Source organism: Hyperoodon ampullatus, assembly GCF_949752795.1.
Source record: "Hyperoodon ampullatus genome assembly, chromosome: 2".
Taxonomy (NCBI): Eukaryota; Metazoa; Chordata; class Mammalia; order Artiodactyla; family Ziphiidae; genus Hyperoodon; species Hyperoodon ampullatus.
In genome coordinates, this window is record NC_136915.1 from 102130278 (window position 1) to 102144226 (window position 13949).

Sequence of the window (13949 nt, forward strand, 5' to 3'; positions counted from 1 at the left end):
TTCAATTCACCAGCTCACTGGTATGATTTGTTTAGAAGAGATTTAGACTTGATGCAGGTCCTGAGTGTAAAAATATACTATATTAATTTCATGATAATATCAGAAACTAAAGATGAAGGTAAGACTGACTCAGATGCAATTGCGACACACATGACCACCACAAGCTCCTGCTAAATATAGCAAAGGTCCAAGGACCTGTCCAAACTGGTGAAATTCTTAGGAATAACCTAGGCAGGAGCCACCCATGACATTCCACAGGTGAAAAAAAATAAACTGCTTCTGCCACCTATCCCTAGAACTAAACAAGAAGCCAACATTTGGTTGGTATATTTGAATTTTAAAGAACACACACTCCATATCTGGGAATATTACCAGCACCAATCAATACAACTACCCAAAAGAAGGTCATATTTGAACAGGGGCCTGAACAAAGGCAGGCCATGTCTGAACTGCAAAAAGCAGTCTTTCTCATGCTTTTGGGACCCTGTGATCCACACTCGGACATGATTTTGGAAGTGTGAGCAACACGTACCTACACAGATTGAAACTTATGGCAAAAACCTCTCAGTGCCACTCAGCAGAGACCCACCAGGATTTTGGACCAGAGAAATTCTGGATACCATGGTAAAATTTATGTCATTTAAGAGAAAATTACTAGCTTGCCATTCGGCACTGAGACTGACTCTATGACTGAAGGACACAAAATAACCATGAAACCTGAAATACTCATAATGTCTTGGGTGACAGGGGAACACTCTAATGAGGAAGGGAAGGCCCAGAAGCATTCCACATAAACAGAGATGGTCTGTGCAGGAACATGCAACCAGGAGGATGCAACGAAGTATTTGTTGTATTTATGAGCAGGTAGCTGGCCTCTTTTCCTCTAAATATAACTTTTGAATCACCGGAGGAGCTGCTGAATGCTATGATCACATAGGTGGTGCTCTATAAAGTCTATTAGCTAACAAAGAGCTGCTTGGTTTATGGATGGTGGTTCCAAGGTGAACAGAAAGCATCCTGTTTACAAGGCCACCACTCTAACTGAAGACGGTATAAGTAATAACAAATCATATTAATGAGGTGGACTGCATGCTGTTATCCCCTGTGTTTGGGTTTTTATTGAACTCTGCAGCTGGTATTAGAAGAGAGGGTGGTCTTGTGGACTGTTTCCTAACTTTTGTACAGATGATAAAGAGAAAGAATCTGGTAAGACTTAATAATGAACACTTTAAACTTTGACTATGGGGTATCTTTGAAGAGTGTTTTTAAAGGGGGTGGGGTGAGTGGGGTTTAACTACATGTTAGCCAAATGATACTGACAGCAACGTGGACAGAATGAAGTTGACAATATAAAACTCAAAACAGGGAGACTAGTTGTAAATGTGCTATGGTAACAGGAACCTAGGCTTTTAAGTCCAATGCCATTGGTTCCACCAGTCTATCCAGGAAAATTACAGTGTGAACAAACGAAAGAAAAGGGAAGAACATTCAAGAGGTAATTAGGACTTGGATATGAGTAGTAAAGGAAAGTGGTGAAGGAAAGGGAAGAATGGATCATGGTTAAACTTTGAGAGGAGTGGCTGAAGCTATTCGTTCACAGGATAAAGGATACCATGTTCCTATTCTTTCTGTTTCGCACCATCAATGTAAAAAGCCATAAGAAATCTAAACGCTCAAAGATCTGACTGCAGCTGTGAGAAAGTAATTTAATGTCTTACTGAGATTACAAGACAAGAGTAAGATTTGGACCTCAGGTGAAGGCATTCACAAGATTTAGTCACCTCAAGCACAACATGAGCCAATTCATAGGTAAGATGAGACATTTTGTAACAAAGGATACGAAAGTTTAAAGTAGCATTTCTACACAAATGTTCTGTAAAACAGTAAGAGGTGCCTTGGAAAAGAAAAAAGAGCATTACCTCTATGAGGTCAAGTTTGAAAGATTCCATACACTGTATTCTATATTCTGAATACCACATGGGAGGAATGAGCATATGGACTAAAATAGATCTGGAGTCCAAATGCCTGTGTTCAAATCCTGACTCTACCACTTATGGGGACACCTTGTACAGATTACTAAAGCTTTCTGTGAGAACTCTCGCTCACCTTTAAAACAGTCAGGATATCAGTACCAACACTGTATGGGTGGTTGGTGTGAATTAAACAAACATGCACCATTAGGAAAACTGCCTGGCACAAACTACAGATGCAATACTTGTTAGTAAACAGAATTAATGTATCCCCTTCTTTTAGAGGATTCCAAAAAATTCCAATGGCTCTAATGAACTAAAAGGTCTAAGACATCCTAGAGTTAAACAACAAATATTTAAGTATGGTTAATCAAACTTAACATCTGACTAGAAATTTCAGTACTTTCCAGAACAGTTCAGATGTAACAGGCTGGTGGTAAGTGAATACTATTGTATCCTGAGGGTAAAAGAAGGTTGAAAGACAAAGCTATGTATTAATGAATTAGTAATTATGCTACTTAGATGCTTATAAATCCCTAGTTTTTCTACAAACTGTAGATCCAATATGAAAGCAGTATATTTATGCTTTGATGTTAAAATGGGTATCACTTAGCCACACCCATGGAAATATCACCTTTTAAGACAACAGCCCAGAGCCTAAATACCACAGAACACTTGAAAAAAAGTGTATTTGAACCAGAGGCATTGCATACAAAGAAATAATATAACTCCATTCTTGCAACCCAAATCCATGTACTGATACATTTTCAACAAATATCCATAAAACAGTTAAATATGAATATGGAAACCATTAAATAATTTATCAAAAATATATCTTGCTCCAAGACATAAAACACAAAACTGATAATTTTAAAAAGCTAACAAAATTATAGAATAAATACTTGCTTTAGGAAAAATAATTTTACAAGAACTTTTTATAATATTTCTTGATAAGCAATTATGACTTCTGTACCTATGTTCTTTGTGTTCCAATAGCTGACAGTCTCTACATGTCAGCCTATCACATGTTTCACAGAAAAGTTTCAACTGTTCTTGTTTGTGTACAGGGCAGAAAACAGGGCGCTGACCAGATGCTCCAACAGACTCTGCAGTAAAATAAAACACATATTTTTAAACTAAACAAGATTTTTGTCTAACTTTCTAAATTCTTACTGATATTGGTATCAAAAGCTTATAAAGATAAGTAAAAATGCTATAGAGGAAAAAGAGGAAGATTAATAGTAATCATTAAAACTGCTTCTATCTTACCTGAGACATCTTCTTTCTTCCTGATCAAGTGATCTTTAGTGAATTTTACTCTTTGATGTGCTTCAATACATGTCTTACATAGCCACTCTCCACATTCTACACAAAAGCCAACTGCACTTGCATTGTCTTCACAACTAGTACATACCTAAAGGAGGAAATAAATACTAAGCTACATTAAATTTACAAAATATAGATCCACAAAACAAAAAGGTGAAAACTTTCTAACTTGCTGTTAAATATACTAATTCACTGTACCCGGAATAAAATTGTTTTGTTATCCATTTCTCTTCAACAAAATCCTTTCCCTTCCAGATCAAACATTCAGGTAGGTAAAAAAAAGTCTCAGAACACAGAGTCTATACAAGATTTGAATCTTTAAGTAATGACTTTTAATCTAATTTAACCAGGTCTGAGGGTGTAGAATAAAGATACCCTTCATTTTCAATTTGAAAGATGAAACTAAGGCATAACTACCCTAAATTATGTAACAATTCAAGCATGTTTTCTTAAAATTCATATCAAGATAGGAATATAAAGAAAAATTGAGAAGCATACCTGTTCTGATTTCTCATCAGAACTGCTAGGAGCTTCAGATGTATCTTTCACAAAATAATTATCCACAAGGTCTATCTGTCTGCATTCTTGGCGGCATACTGGGCACCGTATTACACCAACTACAACACAAAACAACAACATTAAGAAATATTCTTCAGAAAAAATAAGGAAATTGTACATGGTGCCTACATGGGAACTACTCATTCATATATCATAGACAAGAACAAAGAAATGAGCATTAAGAGCTGAGTAAAGTAAGTTATTCCACTAAGTTATTCCACTGGGGAAAATGATACCTTATTTAGGAAGAGAAAATAAGCATTAATATGCAAAAAAAACTTTAAGGTGCTTCGCTATTACACTATGTGGTTGTAATAACGGCCCCCAAAGATATCTAGGTCCTAATGCTTGGAAAACCTGTGTCACTTTATACAGCAAAGGAGATTCTGCGAGTGTGATTAAATTAAGGATCTTGAAATGGGTATGCTGTCCTGGATTATCTGATAGGCCATAAATGTCATCACAAGTGATCTAACAAGATGGAGGCAGAAGAAGATTAGACTACAGAAGAGGAGAAGGCAGTTGACAATGAAAGCAGAGATTAGAGTAATGTGCTTTGGAAACAGAGACACAGCCAAGGAATGCAGGTGGCTACTATAAGCTGGAAAAAAAGAAAAAGAAAAAGAAAATGGATTCTCTCCTCAGAGCCTCCAGAAGGAACAAGACCTGCCGACACTTTGACTCTAACACAGTAAAACTGATTTCAAACTTCAGCCTTGAAGAACAGTAAGAAAATAAAATGTATGTTGTTTTAAGACACAAGTTTATGGCAATTGTTACAGCAGAAATAGAAATACACAATCTATCATCTTATAAATTCTGACTTTGTTCAGAACTACTTGAATTCATGCTAATGTGGGAAGAAAGATCATCTGTGATGTAACCTGCTAGTGTTCTAGCATCTATCAGAACAAATAAACCTGCTGAGGTTAACATATGGAAGTTAAATTTAACTGTAAAATAGCATCACAGTCAACACAACAAACTGACTACTATATGTCAGCCATAAACTTGAGAACAGCATATGACTCAATCCTTGCTTTTAAGAAAGGGTTCAAGACTAAGATATAATTTTTACAGTTTATACTATGCACAACTATAGGACGCACCATACAAAGACAAGGCTATAAACAGTCCAAAGAGCTGTGCATACAGGAGGTACAGCTCAGTGGTAGTGAGACTTAGGTGGTGGGTAGAAGGAACTATATACTCTACTTACCACTGTGTGTGTGTGTGTGTGTGTGTGTGCATGTTTGTGTGGGCATCCACATTTGTGTATGTAATCCACTCCATTTTCTTTGAAACTTCTAAAATTAAAATATGGGAGAATTCCTGTATGTGCAATGATAAAATTTTTGAAAATTTTAGGAAATCAAAAATTCCCATGCTCCACCTTGATTTATGCTTGAGTTATGTGCTATATTTCCTTTGAAATCTTTGGTTATCAGTAGTTTTACTAAAATTTTGAAGAACCCACTTTCATCTGCTTTCTGCATTTCTTAATATAGGTTCGTAAGACACAGCTTGTTGACAGCATAGTTTCCTAAATGCTGCAGGTTTGCAGCCATTACCACTTCAAAGAGGTTTGAATGAAGGAACTTTTTTTCCTTGTTAAAACAGTTCCTGTTTCTATAGAAACTTCATTTCTAGATTAACCTGTGATGGATGTGCTACCATAATTCAAGTATATAGTTCTTTTTTTTTTTTTTTTTTTTTAATCTATCAACTACTCATTGTCATCCACTAGTAAAGACATTAAAGATGCAGCAAGCATCCAGAGGGCAGACAGCAGAAGCAAGAAAAACTACAATCCTGCAGCCTGTGGAACAAAAACCAAATTTACAGAAAGACAAGATGAAAAGACAGAGGGCTATGTACCACATGAAGGAATAAGATAAAACACCAGAAAAACAATTAAATGGAGATAGGCAGCCTTCCAGAAAAAGAATTCAGAATAATGATAGTGAAGATGATCCAGGACCTCAGAAAAAGAATGGAGACAAAGATCAAGAAGATGCAAGAAGGGCTTCCCTGGGGGCGCAGTGGTTGAAGAGTCCGCCTGCCGATGCAGGGGACATGGGTTCGGGCCCCGGTCTGGGAAGATCCCACATGCTGCAGAGCGGCTGGGCCCGTGAGCCATGGCCGCTGAGCCTGCGCGTCTGGAGCCTGTGCTCCGCAACGGGAGAGGCCACAACAGTGAGAGGCCCGCATACCACCAAAAAAAAAAAAAAAAAAAAAAAGAAGATGCAAGAAATGCTTAACAAAGACCTAGAAGAATTAAAGAACATGTAGAAGAACTAAAGAACAAAAAACAGAGATGAATGATAACTAAAATGAAAAAAAATACTAGAAGGAATCAATAGCAGAATAAATGAGGCAGAAGAACGGATAAGTGACCTGATAGACAGAATGGTAGAATTCACTGCTGAGGAACAGAATAAAGAAAAAAGAATGAAAAGAAATGAAGACAGCCTAAGAGACCTTGGGGACAACATTAAATGCAACAACATTTGCATTATAGGGGTCCCAGAAGGAGAAGAGAGAGAGAAAGGACCCAAGAAAATATTTCAGGAGATTATAGTCGAAAACTTACCTAAAATGGGAAAGGAAATAGCCACCCAAGTCCAGGAAACACAGAGAGTCCCAGGCAGGATAAATCCAAGGAGAAACATGCCGAGACACACAGTAATCAAATTGATAAAAATTAAAGTCAAAGAAAAATTATTGAAAGCAACAAGGGAAAAACGACAAATAGCATACAAGGGAACTCCCGTGAGGTTAATAGCTGATTTCTCAGCAGAAACTCTACAAGCCAAAATGGAGTGCCATGACATACTTCAAGTGATGAAAGGGAAGAACCTACAACCAAGATTACTCTATCTGGCAAGGGTCTCATTTAGATTCGATGGAGTAATCAAAAGCTTTACAGATAAGCAAAAGCTAAGAGAATTCAGCACCACCAAACCAACTCTACAACAAATGCTAAAGGAACTTCTCTAAGTGGGAAACACAAGAGTAGAAAAGGATCTACAAAGACAAACCCATAACAATTAAGAAAATGGTAAAAGGAATATACATATCGATAACTACCTTAAACGTGAATGGATTAAATGCTCCAACCAAAAGACACAGGCTTGCTGAATGGACACAAAAACAAGATCCATATATAAGCTGTCTACAAGATTCCCACTTCAGACCCAGGGACACATTCAGACCGAAAGTGAGGAGATGGAAAAATATATTCCATGCAAATGGAAATCAAAGGAAAGCTGAAGTAGCAATACTCATATCAGATAAAATAGACTTTAAAATAAAGAATGTTACAAGAGACAAGGAAGGACAATACATAATGATCAAGGGATCAATCCAAGAAGAAGATATAACAATTATAAATATATACGCTCCCAACATAGGAGCACCTCAATACACAAAGCAACTGCTAACAGCTATAAAAGAGGAAATCGACAGTAACACAATAATAATGGGAGACTTTAACACCTCACTTACACCAACAGACAGATCATCCAAAATGAAAATAAATAAGGAAACAGAAACTTTAAGTGACACAATAGACCAGATAGATTTAATTGCTATTTATAGGACGTTCTATCCAAAAACAGATTACACTTTGTTCTCAAGTGCGCACGGAACATTCTCCAGGATAGATCACATCTTGGGTCACAAATCAAGCCTCAGTAAATTTAAGAAAATTGAAATCATATCAAGCATCTTTGCTGACCACAACACTATGAGATGAGAAATCAATTACAGGGAAAAAAAAACCGTAAAAAACACAAACATATGGAGTATAAACAATATGTTACTAAATAACCAAGAGATGACTGAAGAAATCAAAGAGGAAATCAAAAAATACCTAGAGACAAATGACAATGAAAACACGACGATCCAAAACCTATGGGATGCAGCAAAAGCACTTCTAAGAGGGAAGTTTATAGCTATACAAGCTTACCTCAAGAAACAAGAAATACCTCAAATAAACAATCTAACCTTACATCTAAAGGAACTAGAGAAAGAAGAACAAACAAAACCCAAGGTTAGCAGAAGGAAAGAAATCATAAAGATCACAGCAGAAATAAATGAAATAGAAACAAAGAAACCAGTAGCAAAGATCAATAAAAGTAAAAGCTGGTTCTTTGAGAAGACAAACAAAATTGATAAACCATTAGCCAGACTCATCTAGAAAAAGAGGGAGAGGACTCAAATAAAATCAATGAAATCAGAAATGAACAAGGAGAAGTTACAACAGACACCACAGAAATACAAAGCATCCTAAGAGACTACTACAAGCCACTCTATGCCAGTAAAATGGACAACCTGGAAGAAATGGACAAATTCTTAGAAAGGTATAACCTTCCAAGACTGAACCAGGAAGAAATAGAAACTATGAACAGACCAATCACAAGTAATGAAATTGAAACTGTGATTAAAAATCTTCCAACAAACAAAAGTCCAGACCAGATGGCTTCACAGGTGAATTCTATCAAACATTTAGAGAAGAGCTAACACCCATCCTTCTCAAACTCTTCCAAAAAATTGCAGCGGTAGGAACAGTCCCAAACTCATTCTATGAGGCCACCATCACCCTGATACCAAAACCAGACAAAGATAATACAAAAAGAGAAAATTACAAACCATATCACTGATGAATACAGATGCAAAAATCCTCAACAAAATACTAGCAAAGAGAATCCAACAACACATTAGAAGGATCACACATCATGATCAAGTGAGATTTATCCCAGGGATGCAAGGTTTCTTCAATATACGCAAATCAATGTGATACACCATATTAACAAATTGGAGAATAAAAACCATATGATCATCTCAATAGATGCACAAAAAGCTTTCGACAAAATTCAACACCCATTTATGATAAAAACCCTCCAGAAAGTAGGCAGAGAGGGAACTTACCTCAACATAATAAAGGCCATATATGACAAACACAGCCAACATCATTCTCAATGGTGAAAAACTGAAACCATTTCTTCTAAGATCAGGAACAAGACAAGGTTGCCCACTCTTGCCACTATTATTCAACATAACTTTGGAAGTTTTAGCCATGGCAATCAGAGAAGAAAAAGAAATAAAAGGAATCCAAATCGGAAAAGAAGAAGTAAAATTGTCACTCTCTCCAGATGACATAATACTATACATAGAGAATCCTAAAGATGCCACCAGAAAACTACTAGAGCTAATCAATGAATGTGGTAAAGTTGCAGTATACAAAATGAATGCACAGAAATCTCTTGCATTGCTATCACTAATGATGAAAAATCTGAAAGCAAAATTAAGGAAACACTCCCATTTACCACTGCAACAAAAAGAATAAAATACCTAGGCATAAACCTACCTAGGGAGACAGAAGACCTGTATGCAGAAAACTATAAGACACTGATGAAAGAAATTAAAGATCATACCAACAGATGGAGAGATATGCCATGTTCTTGGATTGGAAGAATCAATATTGTGAAAATGACTATACTACCCAAAGCAATCTACAGATTCAATGCAATCCCTATTAAATTACCAATGGCACTTTTTACAGAACTAGAACAAAACATCTTAAAATTTGTATGGAGACACAAAAGACCCCGAATAGCCAAAGCAGTCTTGAGGGAAAATAAACTGAGCTGGAGGAATCAGACTCCCTGACTTCAGACTATACTACAAAGCTACAGTAATCAAGACAATATGGTACTGGCACAAAAACAGAAATATGTATCAATGGAACAGGATAGAAAGCCCACAGATAAACCCACGCACCTATGGTCAACTAATCTATGACAAAGAAGGCAAGGATACACAAGAAAAGACAGCCTCTTCAGTGAGTGGTGCTGGGAAAACTGGAAAGCTACATGTAAAAGAATGAAATTAGAACACTCCCTAACACCATACACAAAAACAAACTCAAAATGGATTAGAGACCTAAATGTAAGACTGGACACTATAAAACTCTTAGAGGACAACATAGGAAGAACACTCTTTGACATAAATCAAAACAAGATCTTTTTGATCCACCTCCTAGAGAAATGGAAATAAAAACAAAAAAAAAAAAAAAAAAAAAAAAAACAAAAATAAACCAATTTGACCTAATGAAACTTAAAAGCTTTTGCAAAACAAAAGAAATTAAAAGAAGACGAAAAGACAACCCTCAGAATGGGAGAAAACATTTGCAAACGAATCAATGGACAAAGGATTAGTCTCCCAAATATATAAACAGCTCATGCAGGTCAATATTAAAAAAACAAACAACCCAATCAAAAAATGGGCAGAAGACCTCAACAGACATCTCTCCAAAGAAGACAGATAGATGGCCAAGAAGCACATGAAAAGCTGCTCAACATCACTAATTAGAGAAATGCAAATCAAAACTACAATGAGGTATCACCTCACAACAGTTAGAATGGGCATCATCAGAAAATCTAAAAACAACAAATGCTGGATAGGGTGTGGAGAAAAGGGAACCCTCTTGCACTGTTGGTGGGAATGTAAATTGATACAGCCACTATGGAGAACAGTATGGAGGTTCCTTAAAAAACTAAAAATAGAATTACCATATGACCCAGCAATCCCACCATTGGGCATATACCCAGAGAAAACCATAATTCAAAAAGACACATGCACCCCAATGTTCACTGCAGCACTATTTACAATAGCCAGGTCATGGAAACAACCTAAATGCCTATCGACAGACAAACGGATAAAGAAAATGTGGTACATATATACAGTACAATATTACTCAGCCATAAAAAGGAACGAAATTTGGTCATTTGTAGAGATGTGGGTGGATCTAGAGGTCATACAGAATGAACTTAACTCAGAAAGAGAAAAACAAATATCGTATATTAAAGCATATATGTGGAACCTAGAAAAAAATGGTACAGATGAACCAGTTTGCAGGGCAGAAATAGAGACACAGATGTAGAGAACAAATGTATGGACACCAAGGGGGAAAGTGGCGGGGTGGGGGTGGGGGGGGATGAATTGGGCGATTGGGATTGACATGTATACACTAACATGTATAAAATGGATAACTAATAAGAACCTGCTGTATAAGAAAATAAATAAAATTCAAGAAAAAAGATGCAGCAAGCTTATTTTCTAAATGAAATAGGCATTTTCATATTTATTATTGCACTTTTGGTTATGCAAACACTTCGATGATATAAATGTTTTTGTCCCCCATAAATCTGGTCAGAAATCACTTTTGATTTTGTCGATTAAGTTAAACAATCTACAGGAGGATAGAGTACTAGGTACAACTGGTACAAACTAAGATAAAAGACTACAATAAAAATGCTAGATCTTAAAATAGAAACTGGTTTATGCACTAAACGTTTTGTGCTCTGGTCTAATATTAACATGTCAGGACTTCCCTGGTGGTCCAGTGGTTAAGACTCTGGCTTCCACTGCAGGGGGAATAGGTTTTTTTTTTTTTTTTTTTTTTTTTTTGTTTTTGTTTTTTGCGGTACGCGGGCTTCTCACTGCTGTGGCCCCTCCCGTTGCGGAGCACAGGCTCCGGACGCGCAGGCTCAGCGGCCATGGCTCACGGGCCCAGCCGCTCCGCGGCATGTGGGATCCTCCCAGACCGCGGCACGAACCCGCGCTCCCTGCATCGGCAGGCGGACTCGCAACCACTGCGCCACCAGGGAAGCCCAGGGGGAATAGGTTTGATCCTGGTTGGGGAACTGAGATCAGTTCCCTGCATGCCGTGCTGCATGGCCAAAAATTTAAAAAATAAAAATAAAAATCCTGTCATTAAAAAAAACAAACAAACATGATGTCTGTGTAAAATGACAAAAAGAACCAGTGTTGAATCACGTTATATTTCTTGTCATTCTGCATTATCCCAGATTGCTAAATGTGTTCTTTCCAAGAAGTTTGATTGAATTACTGTATACATTTCCTGTCCTATGTGACAGTTCTGTCACTGTTAGAGATTTCAGTAATTAAAGTGGGAAACAGAAGCTTAGGCTATTTTCCTTATCAAAACTATGTTCCCTGGAGCCACATTGTTATGATGGTTTTCATGCTCCTGTATACTGGATGTCTTAAGGTGAGTGCAGTTCAGGGGATCCTTTCTAATTACAGGAAGGTACTTCTTTCCTTCAACACTGTGATCTGACCTGTGACAAATCTGTATTATACACTATGTAAATGGCTAACAAGTCAATTGCAAACCAACTGAATGTACAAAATCTTAGTGCTGGTGCTGAAAGCTCTTCAGAATAGTCATCATGATGTCAAAGTTTTGAAATCTGCAAGCATCAAGTGTCAATCAAAACTAAAGATGAAACACTAGTGCATATTGAATTCTCATCCTTTAGGTGTACTTCCTTTTTAGATTTTTTGGTTCTCAGCAATTTTTACCATACTGTTTCATTTAAATTTCCTATATACTAACTTCGTTTGTGTGACTGAAATAAAACTGCAGTATATTAAAAAAAAAAAAAGGGTTCAAGACTAGTATATGATTTTTATAGTTTATACCACGCACAACTATAAGAAGCAGCATACAAAGACAAGGATATAAACAGTCCAAGAGTTGTACATATAGGAGGTATAGCTCAGTCGTAGAGCATTTGACTGCAAAGAGTTGTACATATACAAACTACAGTAGCTTATATGGTAATTGTAATGGAAAATGAAAACAAAATGTCATGCTAAAAGCAGGAATATCAGTCCCTCAGCAGACATACATACATTGGTAAAACAAACTCAAATTTACCATTACATATGAAAACAAAATATTGTTTTTATAATACGAAATGCATACAAAGATCCTGCTCAAAGGAAATGCATAAAAACAATTTTTCAAATCAAAGGAAAAAACAGTATGGTCAGGAGAAAGGGGGAAATGAATATAGATATTTTTACATCTAAGATGGCATGAATCAAAAACCATCGTAGAGTGACTTCCCTGGTGGGCCAGTGGTTAAGAATCTGCCTTCCAATGCAGGGGAAGCAGGTTCAATCCCTAGTTGGGAAACTAAGATCCCACGTGCCATGGGGCAACTAAGCCCATGTGCCTCAACTACCAAGCCTGCACACCACAACTATAGAGCCCGTGCGCCACAACTAGAGAGAAGTCTGCGCACCACAATGAAAGATCCTGCATGCCAAAGCTAAGACCCAATGCAGCCAATAAATAAATAAATGAATGAATGAATGAATAAATAAATAAATAAATATTTTTTAAAAATCCTGGAAACCTACAGCATAACTACAGAGGAGATGAGGATAAGTAATTTAGGAGCAAAAATACACGAGCAACTAACTTCTTACAGTGAATAAGGTAAGTTTTTACTGAAGAGGTGACATTTATACATGGTCTTGAAGAATCAACATGCATTCACTAACGTGCAAGAAAGAGTATGCTTGGTTGGCCTGGGTTCATTAAACCCCACGCATTCCTAAGGAAGGCCTTCAACACTAGCCCTTGATGGGCATATGGGAGATGGCCTTTGGACTCTTGGAATATTATGCCTGATGAAAGCGTTTCTGTTTGCCTGAGGCCTTGGGCCATCTGTATTCAGTTTGACCTGTGGGGTTGGCTGAAGTCCAAGTAGGTGTTATCAGTTCTGTGGATGCTGCATCCCTATATGACTGAGTCTTCAATAAAAACCCCAGACAAGGGCTTCCCTGATGGCGTAGTGGTTAAGAATCCAATGGCCAATGCAGGGGATACGGGTTTGACCCCTGGTCTGGCACAATCTCACATGCCAGGGAGCAACTAAGCCCGTGTGCCACAACTACTGAGCCTGAGCGCCTAGAGCCTGTGCTCCGTAACAAGAGAAGCCACCGCAATGAAAAGCCCGCACACCGCAACGAAGAATAGTCATCACTCACCACAACTAGAGAAAAGCCCACGCACAGCAACGAAGACCCAACCAATGCAGCCAAAAATCAAATAAATAAGTAAATTTATTTAAAAAAAACCCAGACACAGAGGTTCATGTGAGCTTCCCTGGTTGGCAATACTCCTCCTGCATATTGTCATACATTGTAACTGGGAGAATTAAGAATCTCCCTGTGCAACTCCACTGAAAGGAGACACCTGGATGCTTGCATCTG

The 13949-nt window shown here is 37.4% G+C and overlaps 1 protein-coding gene across 2 annotated transcripts in view; it reads right to left on the reverse strand.

The window, feature by feature from the left end:
- The window catches only part of TRIM33 (tripartite motif containing 33), a gene marked incomplete at its 5' end in the record, with an annotated part of 158656 nt that overhangs the window by 69792 nt on the left and 74915 nt on the right, over positions 1-13949 (reverse strand). For both annotated transcript variants that reach the window (XM_079696734.1, XM_079696733.1), the window contains 3 exons: positions 2944-3076; positions 3240-3384; positions 3795-3913. In XM_079696734.1, coding sequence (XP_079552860.1) covers positions 2944-3076; positions 3240-3384; positions 3795-3913 — 397 coding nt within the window. The remainder of the gene's footprint in view (positions 1-2943; positions 3077-3239; positions 3385-3794; positions 3914-13949) is intronic.